The sequence below is a fragment of the Archocentrus centrarchus genome, chromosome 8 (genome assembly GCF_007364275.1).
Source record: "Archocentrus centrarchus isolate MPI-CPG fArcCen1 chromosome 8, fArcCen1, whole genome shotgun sequence".
NCBI classification, from domain to species: Eukaryota; Metazoa; Chordata; class Actinopteri; order Cichliformes; family Cichlidae; genus Archocentrus; species Archocentrus centrarchus.
The window spans coordinates 5,930,970-5,950,695 of record NC_044353.1 but is presented as its reverse complement, the minus strand read 5'-3'; the positions used below and the strand labels follow the sequence as shown (position 1 = coordinate 5,950,695).

At 40.2% G+C, this 19,726-nt stretch overlaps 1 protein-coding gene across 3 annotated transcripts; it reads left to right on the top strand.

Moving 5' to 3' along the window:
• The first annotated feature begins 2,369 nt into the window (after positions 1 to 2,369).
• On the top strand, positions 2,370 to 19,264 carry LOC115784515 (SWI/SNF-related matrix-associated actin-dependent regulator of chromatin subfamily E member 1-like). Of its 3 annotated transcripts, none has more exons than XM_030735767.1 (11): positions 2,370 to 2,423; positions 2,950 to 3,007; positions 4,595 to 4,638; positions 5,261 to 5,359; positions 10,538 to 10,630; positions 11,283 to 11,414; positions 13,772 to 13,943; positions 14,140 to 14,312; positions 14,772 to 14,873; positions 15,377 to 15,629; positions 17,133 to 19,264. In XM_030735767.1, exons 2-11 carry the CDS (start codon positions 3,001 to 3,003, stop codon positions 17,498 to 17,500), a joined length of 1,443 nt encoding a protein of 480 aa, XP_030591627.1. In that variant the 5' UTR covers positions 2,370 to 2,423; positions 2,950 to 3,000; the 3' UTR covers positions 17,501 to 19,264. The 3 variants fall into 3 exon arrangements, with proteins under 3 accessions (XP_030591627.1, XP_030591628.1, XP_030591626.1); XM_030735768.1 differs by having other exon boundaries at positions 2,372 to 2,428; positions 10,538 to 10,618; XM_030735766.1 differs by having other exon boundaries at positions 2,372 to 2,428.
• Positions 19,265 to 19,726: the final 462 nt, after the last annotated feature.

The window sequence follows — 19,726 nt, the reverse complement described above, 5'->3', positions numbered from 1 at the left end:
GGAGCCAGTGGTGGTCTGTCAGAGCAAGCAAGGCACAAAGTGCTTGTCTATTGAATTCTAAAAAAGACGTTGATGAAAACAAAGTAAAGCGATCTCTTTCCTTCCATCTCAGACGGTATTCTGTCATAAAGCTTCTCTCATGCCTGTTTGGAGTCATCCTTTACGTTACTGCCATCTTATGGCTGCAGTTTGCTATTGTCTGTGAGCAGAATGAATGCTCGAAAATAGAACCACTGAAATCTGTCTGGGGCAGACGTTCATAATCTTTTCTTCTCTTCTAGATCGATATGGAAGAGGAACACTTCCAGAGTGGGGCTGACAGTCATCTTTCCCTTAAAATGCTTGAACCTGCTCTCATCTGTGAAGAAAATGGGGTGCCAGTGGCAGATCAACCATTTCTGGTGGGATCCCAATCGACCTGCATGGTGCTGGGCTGTGAGGCACAAGTCCCCCTAAAGGACTGGCAGTGTTTGTTCTGCTCCTTCTTGCACAAAGAGGCACACATTAGTCCTGCGGCTCGGTTCATGCCCTTCTACTGTCCTGTCCTGCTCTCCTCGTGTAAAAGCCTGTCTCCTGGTACCTCTACCACACTCTTGAAACTGTGCTTGGAGACACAGCAAACCTATCCGGGTTGAGCTGGACTACCTGTGCAACCTGAATAGAGTGCTAGTACAGTATTGAGAAGGAAACTAGCAAAAAGCAAAGCTAGAAAGAAAATCAGTCAGGATGGATTAGAAGAGGACACTGGTCTTTGACCATCTTTCCCTGAAGGTGGGGCAGTTCTTGTGTTTCACAGTGAACCTGAACTGTACCTGCTGTCAACTGCACCTGGATTGAAACATAAATTTGTTGTCTAGTGTCCAAACATTTTTAGGTGTCTGCAGGGGACCTTGCCATGTTCGGTGTGATTAAATTTGGGTACTCTTGGTTTGATTACTATGTTTATATTTGATTACTATGTGATGTTTTTAATTTTTGTTGTGTTGTTTGTATGGCTCATTAAAAGCCATTTGGGGCAGAGCACTTTTAGCTTTTATAACAAATTGTTATCAGTTTTCTGTTTTGGTCTATTTGTAAAGAGTATTAAACGCTGAGGCACAGGAAGTGGGTGTGTCCTAATTGTTTAAGAATCATCATTTAACAATTTTTGCCACTCAGCCACCATTGAGTTTTAAGTAAATGATAAAGTGTTCTTAGAGTGGGAGTGTGTGTGTCTGTGTGTGTGTGTGTGGGGGGGGGGGGGGGGGGGGGGGGGGTATTTAAATATTTTTAAGGACAAACATAGGAAAATGAAATGTAGTAATGCTGTATTACAACAGTTTTAGGACATTATTATTAAAAAAAAAAAAGTAAAGCTAATATTTAATTAAGCACACGTTGACGTTTAATCAAATCTGATCAGTCAGTATGTACTCCAATCTCCAATCTCATTGTACATCCTGTATAATGACAATAAAGGCATTATATTCTATTGATAATATATGTAATTTACAATGTATTGCAATTACAATAACATCTGGATATTTTTTAGAAAGGTAACTCAATTAACTTTATGTTAGAATACACTTTAAAACCTGTTTTGCAGTTGATATAATCAAAAATGAAGACATCACAAGTAGAATAATTGTAAAGCTAGTTACAAATTTTTTAAAGCCATCATTATTTTATTACTTTAACTAATGGAATAAATGTGAGGCCTACTTCACAACTTAATCACAAAGCTCACATGAGCACAGCTCCTATTCAGTAAATTGACTGCCACATCTATAGCCTTGTACACATATTACAGACTTTGCAGCTGGCAGATGGTTGCTAGACAATTAAATGAAATTACACCAACCTGTAAGGAGTTTCCCTTCCATGGCACAGAACGGTGCTGCGGCCTTTTTCTGTATAAGAAAATTATAAGAGCATGATTTTTTTTTTAAATTATATTTATAATAAATAAATTTATTTTACACTGCTCCATAACAGGACTCTGTATCCTATTTCCAGTGTGCAATCGGAATTCCAGAAATCTTATGGAGCAAATACAGGCCAAGGTGTCTCCACTGTTTGGAGAGACTGGCCAAACAGAAGAACGACTTTTACCCCGAAGTGCAAAGCTTAGGATGACACACTCACTGGCTGAAGACTTGTGATTGACAGATGCTCCTGTCTCTTTACAACCACCAACCATTATGCTGGTTTAAGACACTTGGTTTCGCTTTTCTGACACGAAATATACATCCATATTTCCACTGTTTGTACACAATTTAAAGCGGTTTGTCATAAAAACTTAATAGTTTATTAGGATATTTTACATAACACCCTTATTTTGAAAGACTCCTTTCCCGTCTGCCTGAAGACCTGCCAGAAAATTAGCACTTCCGGTGTGTGCGCGAAAGGCGGAACAGGCGGCCCCACAGAGGGAACAAAGGAAGGTTGGGTGAATTGGTTTATATTTTTCTCAGCATTTATATATTAGAAAAATGTTTCACTGTTGCACTTTGTAACTTCGGGGTAGAAGCAGGGAAAATGTTTTGATGTGCCAGAGGAAATTTGGGCTGGTTGATTTCATCCATGTGCTGAGTGGTAGCAGGAGCGGGTGACTTGCTCCGTAACCTAGCCTAGCTTTAACAGCAAGGTTTATTCAGACGTCGAGTAAGCGCTGTGCACTTCAAAGGTGTCAGCTTTTTTTTTTTTTGAATAAAAGCATATTTCTGTTTGTGTTCTTGTTTGGAGCTAGAGAAATTAAACTTAATGGATAGCTCTTATATAAATATGGGACAAATGAAGTGGCAGCGAGTTTAGTTAGTAGGCCCTGTAAGCTAATGCTAACCTGTTAAACCCAGTCAGCCATTGTTGTTATTCATTCATTTATCGGTGTCTCCCCCCCCCCCCCCCCATTCCAAATCCTGAAACTGCAAAGGGAACTGTACCTGAGTGGCTTTCTCTTTGTTTACCTAGCGTAACCAGTATGAAGATAGCCTGCTCTCCGTAGCCCACTGCTCAACTGCGATGTCAAGTAAGTAAATAAATAATTATTTAATGTCCTCTAAAAGCTATGTCATTCCATGATTCTTATATTTGTAGATGTCTATGAACAGCACATTGAGGAAAATAATGCAACATAGTTTTCTCAGCATGATACTCTATTTGATCATCTGACTGGCTAAACACTTCAGTTCTGTAAAAAATAAAATAAATCCAAATCGACCAAGAATTAGATGAATCATCACAGCTTTTGTAACTCCATTCGGCCTGCAATTTGTGGCATTAAAATGATGGAGAAACTTGGTAATTTGGAAGGCTGATTAGTCCTATTTAGAGAAGGTCTTCACTTGGTTAATGTACTTTTCACACTTCTTGTATCTTCATTTTGCATTAATTGATCGCAAACCAAGGTTTAATGTAAGATTTTTACATGCGCAAAGCAGAAGTACAGTTGTACACCTTGCCGTCACTGCATAAAGTAAATACCGTAAGTGACTTCTCAACTAACATAAAGCACATTTTTGCTCTGTCTTTGCACACAAGATGACTTCATGCAGAATTATAAGCTTAAGGTTGCCCTGCTTTGTAATACTGTTGTAGTTGTGTGTGTATAATAGGGGGTGGGCATTTCAAATAGAAACACTTTGAAGATGGTGTACAGTTAGTGTTTCCCAGAGAATTACATAATTTTTAGGTACTATGTGAAAATATATAACAGATCAGTGAGTCATCCTCTACTGCCTTAAACTGGAGATAGCAGTGGAAGTCCTTGTGTCACTGAATTTTGCATTTTAGTGAAATGATCACTGTCTGTGTCAGATGCAGTTCACAGCAGTGGAGTTGGGAATTTACAACTGAAGGTTGAAACTTTGGGGACCATCAGAGTTTTGCCACTTTTCCTTTCAACACAGCTCGGTTTTTAGGGTTTTCCATTAGGTGTTAGTATGAGGTACCTGGTACTTTTTTAGGACCTACTCAGATTCCAAACGTGCTGAGTCGAGCCGGCAAGGATGGAAATGGCTACACACAAACCAGCACTGTCATTTTTGTGCTTGGTGGCTGATGACAGAATCCAGAGGAAGCTAGAGGGAGCGACTGTCTGTGTCGTATACAAATGATGCCACTGGACTTTTGGGCTGCCTTCCAGAAGCAGTACTCAAATGTAATGGAAAATTAACAAAATAGAGTAGAGTCCAGCAGAGCCGAGTAGGTACTAGTGGAAATTGAGGGCCACCACAGCACCGGCCTGGTTAGTGTGCTGGTGAAATGGGGAGGCTCTAGCTTGTTAGCAGTAAGGGAAATTTCAAAATCCGAGTTAAGAAATTGTCTGTGTCTGAAAACTGAAAATAATGTTGAAATGAAATAAAAGTCTGGATTGCTGGATTAGCTCAGATAGGAGTGGACTTCTTTTCAGCCATTCATGGAGTAGGACTGAAAAACAGTATCTACTTTCTGTGTAGACACTGTCAGGAAGCAACCTCACTGTTCACTCTCTAGTTGTATTGCCATGTAAAAATTACACTAGCAACATTAATTAAGACATAAAGATAAGAAAGTGGATGGATGGGGATGTAAAGGCTGACTAACTTTTTTGTTTTGTTTTCTTACCTTGGAACAGAACGACCATCCTACGCTCCTCCCCCTCCCCCTGCCCCGACAACAGTAAGTTATTCCACTTTCAGCACCAGTCTTGGCGTTAACTGTTTAGCGGCCAAACGCCATGTTAGTCCTTACCTTTAATTTCTTTCTGTCTGAACCTGCCAAGGTTGCTGTAAACCTTGTTCTTCAGCTCTCCATCATCGCTTTCACACCTTTTTCCTGTCATGCCACAATTTTTTTTCAGGTTTTACACCAGAACTGTTGTTTAAGACTATTACTGATGGGGATGAAGTCAGTCTTTTAATTTAAGAGCTTTTCAGATTATACCTTGGCTGATGTTATTGGTAGACATGTATATTTAGAACAGAGTCAGTATTCTTGTTTTGATGCTTTTTATTTCCTTACATTCAGCAGCAGGGAACAGCACTGTACAGCTGAAATGTACTAGTACACACAGTTTAATCAGTTCATGTTGTGCACTAATTCTGAATGCCATCCAGCTGCCCTTTTTTTGCCTTGCATGATAAAGTCATGGAAAACAAACAAACCAAAAAAAAAGTCAACATATATATACATGTATTTTCATGTTTCCCCCTCCTTTTCACTTATTTATGTTTATCCCTCTTCCTCCTCTTGTTTGTGAGCCATTTCTCATTCGTGTTTTGTCTCATTTGTCTTCCATCAGCAAATGCCTTCCACCCCAGGGTTTGTGGGCTACAACCCTTACAGCCATCTGGCCTACAACAACCTCCGACTGGGAGGGAACTCCGGAGGCTCCAGCAGGGTAATGAATTGATGGAGCGATTTGAAAAACAAATTAAATGCAACAAAAAAAAAGTGTAAAGCACAAGAAAAGGTTGGCGTGAATAAAGGGGCCCAGGTATGGGAAGAAAGATATGACTATAAGAAAGACTTAGAAGGCAGAGCTTAGGCAGAACTGCAAATTAAGTAGTGAACTATCTAAGTATTTGAACTGAATATGTGAGTTGGGGTTTTAAAGATTGGGTGAATTTATTTGTTTGTTTGTTTGTTTTTAAAGAAGTTGAGAAATACTGGCAACTAAGATTTAGTTTAGCAAGCTGGTGGAAAAAATGGCAGTGGCTGATTTAGCCTTTATAGTTTATGGACTGCAGTTAGCAGTAATGAAGTCAGATAGAAAGTATATTTACTCCTGTTTGTCTGAAACAACTGAAGACTTTATCTAGCAGAGAAAAGGCAGTTTTTGGTGAAACTAGAGCACAAGCCTTTGTGTGGGTGTGTATGGTGGCATCGGCAAAACGCTAGTTTTGTGGTAAATGTGTTTTTTTATTGTGTGAATTGACTCCAAGGGTGTACTACGAAGAAATTTTGCCAAAGCCAGGTTTCACGAGCTTGTTCAACAAAACCTAAAACACCTATCAGAGATAACTAGTGTCACAACACCGGTTATCAGCTCTGTTTGTTTTTTTCCTTCAGGCTCTAAGTGCACTCATATAAAACAAGGCATATTATAGCAGAACACCACATAGGTACTACAATACAGAGAAAGCAATGCTACAGTAACCTTTTAACCTTGTAAATTATTTTACCACTCAGTCAGTGCTGGTGGTTTTCTAATATGAAAGCTATACATTTAGAACTGGTAGCTTGATCAATTTACATTTTTAGTACTACAGAAAAAAAGAAACAACAAACTTAAGAGTTTTGTTTTTTATTAAAAAAAACTACAACAGTCAATTACAGCACAATTTTTATGTTGTCTCACACTGTACTCGCCCTGCGGGCAGGCTTATTTGTCTTTCAAGCTCTGGTCCTCTACCAGAGGTGAGTTTGAGGGTCCTGTGCAGTATCTTAGCTGTTCCTAGGACTTCGCTCTTCTGGAAAAAGATTTCGAATGTCTTTCGTGAAATCTGCTGGAGCCACTATTCCATTTTTGGGGTTACTGCCCCGAGTTTTTAAATTACCACGGGACTATTATTGCCTCACCTTCCACATCCTCTCTGCCTCTTCTCTTAGTCCTTGGTATTTCTCGAGCATCTTGTGTTCCTTCTTCCTGATATTGCTATCACTTGGAATTACTACATCTATCACTACGGCCTTCCACCTCTGCTTGTCCACCACTACTATTATCCGGTTGATTATCCATCACCAGTTTATCCATCTCTATCTGGAAGTCCCACAGGATCTTAGCTTGGTCATTTTTAACCACCTTTGGGGGTGTCTCCCATTTTGACCCTGCGACTTCCAGGTCATATTCTGCACAGATGTTCCTGTATACTATACCAGCCACTTGGTTATGGTGTTCCATGTATACCCTGCCTGCTAGCATCTTGCACCCTGCTGTCATGTGCTGGATCATCTCAGGGGCATCTCTGCACAGCCTGCACTTGGGATCTTGCCTGGTGTGGTAGACCCCAGCCTCTATCGATCTTGTGCTACGTTCTTTCTCGGGTTTCTGCTGCCTGAGGCATTCACTAAGCACATAAGTTATGCAGAACAGCAATGTGGAAAGAGCATCTCCTTGGTAAATCGTGCACACCATGGTGATTTGTTCTCCACATCCCCATTGAACCCCTAATGAAGGCTCTTAGGGTCCTGTTGATCCTGTGCAGTTTTGGGTATTCCAGGATTGTAATCAATCTAGGCAGGGTACAAGTTGGTCAGTCTGGTCTTGAGTGACTACTCTATCAGTAGCTGGTGTTTTGCTCCTCTGGTGTTTATGCTCATGTGCTTTTTCATCTTAGCTGCTGCAGGGTTATTATAGTTAACGAAAACGAACGAAATAACGAAAACTGAAATTGAAAAAACATTGTCGTTAACTGAAATAAATAAAAACTATAATTAAAAGGAAAAAACGATAACTAATTAAAACTGAATTGTGAGTTTACAAAACTAACTAAAACTAACTGAAATTATCGATAAACTGACTTTCATTTACTTGTTTTTTTGGGGGTTTTTTAAGCCTTGTGGATTGATATGAAATCATTGTTTCCGCTCTCCGAGTTTAAGCTGGGAGCGCCACAGGACAACTGTGTGAGTGCGCATGTGCGTGCGCTCACCGCGCTGGTCCGCAAAGTAATGGCTGCGGTCTGCAGAGAAAGCGGCAGAGTCCCGTATGGAGGTTCTTTGAGTACAAACACCTGCACACGACCACAAGATAATTAACACACACAATCCAGCTACACAAGCATAAATGCGGACATGAGGTCGGCAACTTCTGTAGGTTGTGTACAGAGGCCGCAAAGACCCTGCAGGTTTAATTAGCGAGCATCTAACCAAGCTAGCTCCAAAACAGAAGCAGCTTCAGGTGGTGAGAACATCAGGATGCAGCTGGATTTGAGCTTTGACTCCTTCAAAGAGTTTGTTTTTGTTTAACACCACATGTAGGCGTTATTAATCTGCTGCACTGATGCTGAACTTTATTGTGGAGTTTATTGTAGAATTTATTGAGTTTGGGAGTTCATGTTTTTCTTTGTTTCTCCCTGTTGATGTTCATGTGTGTCCTTAATATTACACACATTTAGCATGTCTTGTGAACAGTTGGTTGTTGACTATATTTCTTTAAACTGTATCTTTTGTCAAGTTTTCATTACACAATAGTCACTTTTGCGCCTTGAATCTTACACCTGATCAGGTATGAAAATACTAAAACTAATACTGAAACTAACTGAAACTAACTAAAACTAAGCATGAAACCAAAAATAAAAACTAATAAAAACGAGCAAAACCTCTCTGAAAACTAATTAAAACTAACTGAATTAGAGAAAAAAAAGTAAAAACTAACTAAAACTAAACTATAATGTAAAATCCAAAACTATTATAACCCTGAGCTGCTGTGATGCCTCACAGGAGCTTCCCTCGGGCAACCAGTGGGGGTGAGGACACTGATCGATTCCAGTAGCTAACAGCTGAAATTCTCAGCCCGGCGTGACAGCACCTCAGCAAGGCGCAGCGCCGGGCCGCTCGATCAGCCACTAGCTTAGAACCCTGTAGATGTTGAGTGTCAAAGAATCCATAGGTCCCTCATCCTTTTCATGTAATTCCTTTCATGGGGGTTACATGTGTAATAGCATTCCAACAGTTCCCTATTCTCATCTCTTGCCCACTTATGTCTTATCCATGTTCCAATAGCCCACTTATTGTCAGATTGTCCTGGTTTCCCAACATCTGGTGCAGACCTTGTTAATCCGGGCAATGTCTGAGTTGGCACGAGTCTCTCAGTCTATGCATCATTCATCCGAGGTAGGCCGGTAGCGAAAGGAGGTCTTGTCTACGAGTCGCACTACACTATCAGCTGGTGTATTTAGTTACTGATAGACTTTTCTCTGATTCAGTCTGGGACACAAATAACTGTTTAACACTGCAGATGGGCAGGGCTGAGCATTTGCTGCCTGGCTTCCGCAATAACGTCATTTTATTATTCATCATAGCTAACAGCCAGTTAATGATAAAGTAACAGACGACCACTGTGGTTGCAAATAGTTAAACAGCTAATGTTACTGTGTGTGCTGGCCAGGTTAACATTGATAATAAGCATTTAATACTTCAATGTTGTGGAAATGGGAGCTTTTCTGGCCTCTCAATATTTCTCCTGAATTGTTATTTAGTGTTGTGAACATGAACTACTTAACCCGCTACTGAGGGGAGGAGCTGTATGCCTGCCTGTCCGCCACTGTGCAGTGTAAAGTTGTTTTGAAGACCGCGCTGTTAGCATTGATGCTACTGCAAATCCTACTGCGAAATCCCCTTTGGAGAAGCAGATGAATGATATTACCCTGGCCAGGGAGCCAGCTGGTAGAGATGTTATTGCAGATCAGCTGTAAATGAACATATTAGATTGCAGATGGGCTCATTCTCACAGATGGGGAGAAATTCAGTAAAAATGCTATTTTAAAGAAGTGTCACATATGTACCTGGATAGTCTGTCCAAGTAAAATCTCTGTCTGAGAAACACTGTATTCCTAATGCACAGCTCATCGAGGTTTCTTATGTAAAATGTATTATTTCAGCAGAGAATCCATATTAGATTTGGAACATGTAGATGGATTAAGGATTAATGAAATGTGGCACTTTCAGGCAAATTTAAACTGAAACTTTGAACAGAAACTGTTCAGGATCAGGTTAGCTGTGCAGCATGTGACCATGGTTTAAAAAAAAAAAGTTACCATGGCAAACAAGTCAGGTTAGAAGAGAGCCGCTGAACTTAGGTTCAACATATCTCGTTAACCAATTAATTTTGCTTCGTAGTACACCCACATCGGTGATCTTGTGCTCTGTGTGCCAAAGTCAGACACCTTTGCCCGCCGTGATGGTCAGAGTTTGCCTGCTTCTGAAACTGTTAAAAAAAATTTACAACAACAAACAATTTACTTCCAGATAAAAACTTCCCTCAGTTCCCCCCGACCTGCCGTGTTCTGTAGTGGCTTAACACCCGTGTTTTAGGAAGAATTAGTTTTACGTTTCCTTGGCAGGATGTCTGTATAGTGAACAAACAGATAAAACTGTAGCTGTTTGGGCAAAGTACTGAATTCCCTCTTTGCTACCCTTGAGCATAGTTATAATTTTCACCTACATTAAAGGGATAGTGAGAGAGAGATTTTGTGCTACCGTTACAAGTTTATTGGTTGTTTTTGTGTCAAATGATGTGAGCAATAGGGAAATGCCTAAACACCAATTTGCCACTCTGAGCCTCTGAAACGCTAAAGTTTTAATCTGATTAAGATTGCATTAAGGAACACTTCAGTATTATGTATCGTCATATTTGCATTTACATCTATTGATTTTTACCTTTTCCACAAGCCATTATCAGACCATAATCAGCCGATGTTTTCTGATAGTTTTTTTTTTTTTTTTTGGTTTTCTATGTTTTTCTCTCTCTAAACCTGGCCCTTATTTGTTTGTGTTCCCCTTTGGCTTCATACCTTCCATCTCCCCATTCATACTTTTTCCTCCTCCTTTCTGCCCCCTTTCCTTCTCTCCACAGAACTCCTCGGGCATCACCGTCCCAAAGCCTCCCAAACCGCCAGACAAGCCACTGATGCCATACATGCGGTACAGCCGGAAGGTAAGCAGGAAGGTAAGACACCCATCCACGGTGTCTGCTTTTACTGCTTGTCCTCCCATCCCCCTGAAAAGCTGGCAGGGGTTTGAGGGTGGGAAACAGCCAAGCCATGACGCCTCACCATCACCTCAGCCACCTCGTGGAGACTCTCCACTTTGTTTCCGTTGACTCACAGTAGCCTTCTGTGCTTGTCAACATGCAAAATTGCTACATCTCCTTATATTTCCCTGTACAGGGATTATCTGTTCCTGCTACTCTGTTTTCCCCTTCATAGGCTCATCTCTTGCCTGCTTTTCTGTAGTTTCAGTGCTATAACTTTAACATTGTATGCTGCTCAAAAACAAAATGTGCGCTAAAAGATTCTGCTTTGGAAATACATTTCATTCCATATATAATATGGCTATATTTCATCATGCATTCTTGTAGCATTTAATATGCTTTGCCATACTAATAATTCCATCCAGTTAGCGCTCAACTGTTTCTTTCCTCTGCACTGTTCCTCCCTTATTTCCTTCTTTGTATTGTAACAGTTAATGTCACTTGATCCGTCCTGATGTGTGTGTGTGTGTGTGTGTGTGTGTGTGTGTGTGTGTGTGTGTGTGTGTGTGTGTGTGTGTGTGTGCGCTCGCGTGCGCGTGTGTTGGGGGTATTTACGTGCACATAAAAGGTATGGGACCAGGTGAAGGCATCCAACCCAGACCTGAAGCTGTGGGAGATTGGAAAGATTATCGGGGGCATGTGGAGGGACCTGAGCGACGAAGAGAAGCAGGACTACCTAAATGAGTACGAAGCTGAGAAGGTAAAAAGATTGTAGTCTCTAATTTTTTATTATACCTAATCCAGCACTCGTGGATATACCTTTACATATTGTCAGTGTGTTTCAGAGCAGTTGTAGAAGTGTTAATCACTAAATCCCTGCATTAAAAATAATTTATCAGAGTTGTTTTCTGTCTTAGTTTTGCTCCGCCTTATTCGAAAACATTGATTTTGACTAATTTACTGCCTTTGCTAGGGTAATTTTTTTTTATTTGATATCAGACTTGATTCATGTAATATTGCAGAAAAGCTCTTCAGATAGGCCAGTAAATCTGCAGATCCTTCAACACTGTGACTGTTAACAAATTTGAATTAGGCTGGGCAGATCGATCCAGCTGGTGATGGTACTGAGACCAACGCTGGTATCCAATCGTCAAAGTCAAGTCAAAGTCAACTTTATTGTCGAATCTGCAATATGTACAGGACATACACAGGATCGAAATTCCGTTACTCTCAGACCCAATGGTGCAACAATTAATATTAGCATAATAAATAAAAAGAAAAATACGGTACCATCCTAATTGTAAAATATAAACTATAGCAGTATAAATATAAACTATAACAGTATAAATATATATATATATATATATATATATATATATATATATATATACACACACACACACACACACACACACACACACACACACACACACACGTGTAGCGGTCCTGGCATTGATATCTAGATAAGTGGCATATGGAATGAATAAAGTAGATGTACACAGTATATATATATATATGGAGACCCTGATATTGACAGTAAAGTGACATGTGCTGTGCATTAAGGCTGATGCTAATATAAATGGTATTGTAGTATAGACAGTAGTGTAAGTGTAACAGTAGTGCAATTATAAACAGTAGTGCAATTATGAACAGTAGTGTAATTGAATGAGCACATAAACTTGAGTTGAGAGAATAACCAGTTCTTAATGAGTTCAGTGTGAAATATGGTATGTGAAAAAGTGTGAAAGTTTGTGTGTTAAGGCAGTAAGAGAGGGAGGGAGGGGGGCAGAGCAGGCAGAGAGTTAAGCATCCTGACTGCCTGATGAATGGAGCTGTCCCTCAGTCTGCTTTAGTTTCAGTTGTTCACCTCTATATTCAGGACTCGCTCCCATTATCAATCTGCTCAGCTGCTCGCAGCATTTCCTGTGTTGGAATCATCACATCACCATGAAGTATTCCGTAGTTTTTATGGTGAGCCATGAGCTGTGACAGCAGGAAGTGACATGTCCCCAGGAATTGTAACTTTTCTCTCCAAGGCCACAGCTCCACTGCTGCTATTGAAAACTAGTGTTTGACTGTGTTCCTGCCTTTGTGTACGTAAATTCCTGGGACACTTTAATTCTAATTACACTGTTGGAAATAGTTTATCTGATGCACATGCTGTCTTTTTTGCAAATTGTGCACAATACACATTTAATTTTTCCTGCCATTTCTAAATATTAGTGTATCGCACAAATGACGTTATGAACACACTCAAAATAATAATTTTGTGGTTTGAAAAGTTTTGTTCAAATTTTTTTGCTTACAGTTTTGAGGGTTACAGCTGTGACATTTCTGCTTCTAGAAAAATATGCGTAAAAAACCCACAATTTTCTGTGTGGTTTAATGATTTTTTTTTTTAACAATTTCTCCAGTTACTGTGAACTTACTACATATATAATTAAAATTTGGGATGTAAAGGTTGTATTGATGTATAGCAAGTTGAAATTCTCAAAAAATGGCACAACAGCATGTCAAAATGTGAAGATGAGCTCTGGTTGATCTGTGGAAGGTAAAGGATTAGAGAAAACACTTTAAATGTAAGAATAGGCTCTGTTAGCCATTAAATCTAAGAAATTGCCTGGATATTAAATCCCTTTTCTCCAGCTGTTTTATATATAATAAGATGCATTAGCTCACTCAACAGTTATTGTCTTTAAAGAAAAGGACCAATAGGCCACAGGCCTTAAAGTACACTAGCAGAAACCCTGTGATACGTGCACTGTAACACAGATCAGTTACAACCTTGTTCTAATCCAAAATCATATCATAGATTGTTACAAATTTTCTGGGTATTTTCTGTGTAATCGTGTCCATTAGACTCATAGATCATTGATGGTTTCATTCTTTTATCTTCATGGAGGAATACGTAGACACATTTACAGTCAGATCACGTTAACCACATCAGGAAAACGGGGTACTGACGGGTGGATATGAATCAAGAGGGTGAAGAACTTCAGGTCTGCCCAGTTACACAAATATATTCAGGAAAATCACAGGTTGTGTGCTAAGATGTGTTTTGTGTAGATAGCTGGGTTATCAGTTCAGCTCTTTATTTTTCCTGTCTCTCCCTCTTAGATTGAGTACAACGACTCTTTGAAGGCCTACCACAACTCACCGGCCTACCTGGCCTACGTCAACGCCAAGAACCGGGCTGAGGCGGCGATGGAGGAGGAGAGCAGGCAGAGGCAGTCTCGTATGGACAAAGGAGAGCCATACATGAGCATTCAGCCTGCTGAAGATCCTGATGGTAGGTTTACATTTGAGTTCTCAATAAAAGGCATCAGCCAAGATCTCTAGGATTTTTAATTACAGCTCCACATTGTGAATATAGTGCTTAAAAAAAATGTTTGAAGTACACGGAGAAGGTTGAAAACAGTTTGAGACATAAGACAGTATAGTTTGTCTGACCTCCTCTGCTCATCTTATCTGTTCCCTCCACCCAGACTATGACGATGGTTTCTCAGTGAAGCACACAGCAGCTGCTCGCTTCCAGAGGAACCACCGGCTCATCAGTGACATCCTCAGTGAGATTGTGGTGCCCGACGTGCGCTCTGTGGTCACCACGGCCCGCATGCAGGTCCTCAAGAGGCAGGTCCAGTCTCTTATGGTGCACCAGGTAAATGAGCAGAACATATTTCCTTCTGATTTCTTATTTTTATCTTTTAAAGCCCATTTGGTATCAGTATTACTAAAGTGGACTTCAAAATCATTGTTCACAGTTCAAATAAAATCAAAATGCAGTATTTAAAATACATATTGGTGTCTCTTTAAGTGGGTTTCCTTTTATAAAAATCGATTATTTACAATCCAGTGTGTGAAAGTTTTAGTTTTTCTATAAAGTGAAAGCAGGAAAAACACTGAATACAGTCGATTCAGTCAGTAAAAATCCCATTTGATTTGGTCAAGTCTGGAAAATATTTTAACAAATGGAAAAATGTGGTGTCTTAATATAAATGTGGTTGGCTTCTGTATGACAGCACGTTTGCTTGCACCAGTTTTATATAAACAGTTTCACATCTTAAAGGGAGGATGTTTGATTTTATTAATTTTTTAAAAAATTTTTGTGTGATTTCAGAGGAAACTTGAGGCTGAACTTCTTCAGATCGAGGATCGCCATCAAGACAAGAAAAGACGCTTTCTGGAGACCACTGACTCGTTCAATACTGAGCTGAAGCGGGTACAGCAGCACTGTTTATTCATCTACAGAGAGCTGAGTGTGTAGGAAACAAGAGCTCTGTTTTCCAGATATCTTAACATCCATATAGATAAAATTTGCAATCACAGATTGATGTTATGTAAAGTGAGTATACGCCTGGACACATTCACCATTAATATTTGTGTAAAGGGCATTTTATTCTCTCCAGTATATTAAGTCTGCATGCCCTGTTCTCCCCGTGTGTGCATGGGTTTTCTCCAGGCACTCAGCTTTTCCGCTGTCCAGAGACATGCACGTGAGGTTAATTGGTGATTCTAATCAACCGAATATGCACACCTGTAGGTGTAACTGAGCATGAATGGGTGTCTTTGTGTTAGCCCTACAGCAGATGGCACACACACACAATGTTAAACTGCATCTTATTTCTGCTACTTTCCTGTTGCATTCAGTCTTGTAACAGTTTAAACCTCTTTTCTAAGTGGAGAATTTGATTTTGTTGAAATGAGAGCCTTGTGTGTTTCAAGCTGTGCAGTCAGAAGGTTGAAGTGGACATGGAAAAACTGGCAGCAGAGATGGCTGCCGCTGAAGAGGCGGCGAGGCGCCGGGCGGAGGAAAGGGAGCGGGAGGCGGCGGAGCAGGCAGAGAAAGCGGCTCAACAGCAGCAACAGGAGGCTGCTGGAAACAAAGCTGCAGAGAAGAGCGCTGCTAATGCTAGCAGCACAGCTAACCCCACCTCAGGGACCAAAGAGGAGGACCAACCTACACCAATGGAGATAGGTACCAGTATACACACACAGCAACATGCTGATATAAAGTGTTTGAATCTTAAAACAGATTTTAGTAGAATCCTAATTAGCCTGATAACAACCACTGAGGTGACGGAGACTCGTTAAAGCGAGTTCAGAGCAGTTTTGTGGTCTGTATGGAAATCTGTTTGGTTAGAGCAGTTAGATCCTTCAGTTTAACATTTTATTCATTTTACAGAATTCATGTGCACAAAAATGCAGTTAATTCAGATTCACGGGCATGTTACACAAAATCCAACAGTGGCATCTCCCATCTCTGATGTACCGTAAAGCCCAATCATGTGTCCATCCATTAATTATTTATATCGATTTAAACCGTTAAGCACCAACAGGCTAAAAGAATGAAAAATTTGTAAATATTGTCAGTTACTGTTTGCTGAATTAAAGCTTTGTTCAGAAGATATGAAATAAAAAAATTCTTGAGTTCATGGATTTGTATTTTATTGTTAGGCTAAAGCGCAACCTTAATGGCAACATATGGCTAATGGTGCTATCAGATAATTACTAATGGGCAAATGGCTAACTAATGTGTGCGCGGCTCAGGTTATCATTTATGATATCTGCACTTAAAGCTCCAATTTCAACAGTATTTACTGACTGCTCAGTGCTGTGAACATCAGCTACAGCTGCTGGTGAGAGGAGGGGCTGTGTTACTGCTTTTTTTTTTTTTAAATAAATTTTTTAATATAGTTATTTTAATTTTCCAATGTTTTTTGATAAATCAAGGAACTCAGAGGTACAGAGGTACACATAACTGTGTTTAATTACCTTTTTCAAGCATAAGTGCTGATTAGCATCAGAATGTGGTTCCCCTCTTCCTTTGAGTTAGAGGCTGTTAGAATAAAAAGTAGGACCGTGTCTGTCTATGAATAAATCTCAGCAGTATGTAGACATCCCAGTGCCACATACATGCTGTTACATTCCTGTTTTTAATTAAACAGTTTAATTAATCTAGACCTATTAACATTTCCTATACATTTTTTAGTTTTGTAAATGCACTCTGTCATATCAGGTTATTTTTTTAGTCTAGATTGTGTTTTTATTGCTACCCAAAAGTTTTTTGTTTACAAGAAATACTTTAGTTTTAGTTAAGTACAGGGATCTTGATGGACATGAATGGGCAGGATGGGGATGTTAGAGATGATTAATTTTATTGTTCAATGACAAACCGGTAGTGCTGATCTCTGGCTGCATGACCGCAGATGCTCGTCTCTGGATGAGTGATCTGGAACAATCATTTCGTTGTGTGCCTTGTGCGCACAATGACAATGAGTTGAATCTAACATCTAAATTTGGTTGAATAAAAGTCAAAGTTGAGCTGTTTAGTGGACACTGTTAAATATTGTCCACATTGAGTTTGCATATTTAAGAGCTATTTAATTCATGTTTTAAATGTCAGTGACATACACTATCCTTGAAGTACTCAAACAAATCAAAATGATATGAAGCAAGTCTGCATCATTTCTTTCCCCAGATGAGGCTGCACCTGCTGAGCCCCCCTCAGACTCCCAGGTGGCTCCACCTCCTCCTCCATCTGATACTTCTTCTTCTTCCTCTGATAAAGCAACCCCTCCTCCTGAGCTCCCCAGGGAAAGCAGCACTCCCAGCAGCAATGCCCCCAGTGATGATGGAGGCAGCAGCAACAGCATGCCTCCTCCACCCTCAGACATCCCACCTGGATCAGGAGCATTCCCAGACCCACCTGTGGGCCAGGAAGCCAACCTCAGTACAGCTAATCCTAATGAGGCCACAGCACCACCTCCTCCCTTAGAGGAAGCAGCCCCTCCTCCACCACCGCCACTATTGACCCCCAATCAGAGCAGCCAGCAGTATGATATGTAATAGTGTTAGAGGCACAGTGGTAGCTGTAGATGGTCCTCCCTGTGCTGCAGCTCTCCCTCTCTGGATGGAGCAGCAGTGCTGTAGTGATGCAATAAGTGCAGAAGAAGTGGCTCTGTAATAATAAATGTGCTGATTGGTTGAGAGTTCTGATAGTAAGGTCAATACAAAGTAAAAAAAAAATTAGTATAATCCAGCTTCATGTAGCTGCACCAAACACAGGGAAAGTAGGATTTCCTTTAAAGCGCTATTTGTTTCCTTTAACTTAACTCAGCATGTCTGATTCGATAATGTGACTTCACTGAAATGTCACCAAAGAGTACAACACTTAACCCGCTTTGAGTTTGTTTTCCAAGCACTGTACGAGCGATTCCTCTTTTATAATCATGTTACTTGATGTTTTTGTTGTATTATAAAATAAGCAGATAGAGGCTCAGAACAGGATCATGCAGGGCTGTGAAATAACTGCTCAGCAGAAACCACCCTGGCTGCTGGGAAGTGAGTCCACACACAGCAATTAGTGAGTCGAGTTTCTTTTTTCAGTCTACAAAAACAGCAGAGAGGAGATGGGGGGGTGTCCCTTATCCTCATAGTTGAAATAAACACTTCACATAAGTCTCACTGTGCAGACTTTGTGCAGTTGGATGTGGTTTAAGTACGCATTTGCATACATTAGCTGCATAAACAATCGGCCACAGCATTAAAACCACCTGCCTGCTGTCCACCTTGTTCTTTAGGTACTGCAGTGTGACCTCAGCCATCGGGGGGGGGGGGGCTGCAGCAGTGTTCAGGTGAATCACTGCACGAAGGCTGAGATTACCCAGCAGAACGTTACGTTGTGATGACTGTGAGAGGTGTTAATGTTGCGGCTTATCTTTGTATTTCTCAGTCTTGATATCTTTATGGACCACTGCTGCAGATGCTGGGCTTTATTATGTAATTTATCTTGGGGAAACTTGACACATATTAATAAGTTAAAGGGCCACCTCTCACGAAAGGACCTCGACCTTTTCGGCTGTCACGTGTTGTTAAACCTCAATTTTCTAGTTTCTCGATACATTTGATTTACAGAACTACTACTGTTACTTTCTTTTTAAAAAAAAAGAGATTTAGTGGAATTTTTTAGATAAGTGTAATCCAGTTCAGCCTTAGTATTTTGTACTCTTGAATCAGATGGCATTTTTAACACACCACCTCATGTGAAGTCAGCATGAATGAAGCCACAATTTATTTCCCATATTCTGCATGCTTGCCTATGTACTAACCTTCCCCATTAAAGAATTGGAGTACAGGTCTCATGTAGCTGGAGCTGAGGAAAAATGAAGTTTAGTACAAAATGCACGAAGTACCCAGCAAACAGATAAATGAAACAGTGGGCTCACCTCCAAGGTATTTTTTTTAAATCCAAATTACATGTCTTGCTTTGAGTGTAAAATGTTAGCATGAATGTTTCATCAAGTTTATGTAGAAAGAGCTGACACTTGTACTCAGTTAATTTAATTTGTACTCATTTAATCTGTAAGAGCTTCTCTGTGAGGCCGAGCTTTTGTTGTTTAGACCACAGATTCCTGCTGGCACTACAAGCATCTAAACTTCACCAGAGAAATGCACAGGTAACCTTACTTATGCATTCAAAGGACTGTTTTCTTACTTGGACTGTTTTTAGTAATATGCCTGTTTTTTGTTTTTTTTTTTCATTTTTCTTTTCTACTGTCTGAACTTGTCAATCCAAATAAAGATGATTTCAGTCTTTCTGCTACACCAGAATGTGCTGCTGTGCTCACCCCCCCCCCCCCCCCCCCCCCAGAAGGATTTTGATTACCATACCATACCATCTTTATTTATAAAGCACTTTAAAACAACCACAGCTGACACAAAGTGCTGTACATTAAAACACAAATAAATAACAATTTAATAATTCTTTCAGGTTAAAAAAAAAAAAAAACAGTTTAAAACTAGATCCCGCTGGAGTTAAAAGCCAAGGAAAAAAGATGGGTTTTAAGACGAACTTTAAAAGTGGACAGTGAAGGGGCCGCTCTAACCTGCAAAGGCAAGTCATTCCATAACTTAGGACCAACAACAGAGAAAGCCCTGTCCCCTCTGAGCTTCCTTCTTGATCTTGGTACCTCCAAGAGCAGCTGGTCTGCTGACCTGAGAGACCGGCAAGGTATGTAGGGGTGAAGAAGCTCAGAGAGGTAAGGCGGGGCAAGATTGTGCAAAGATTTAAAA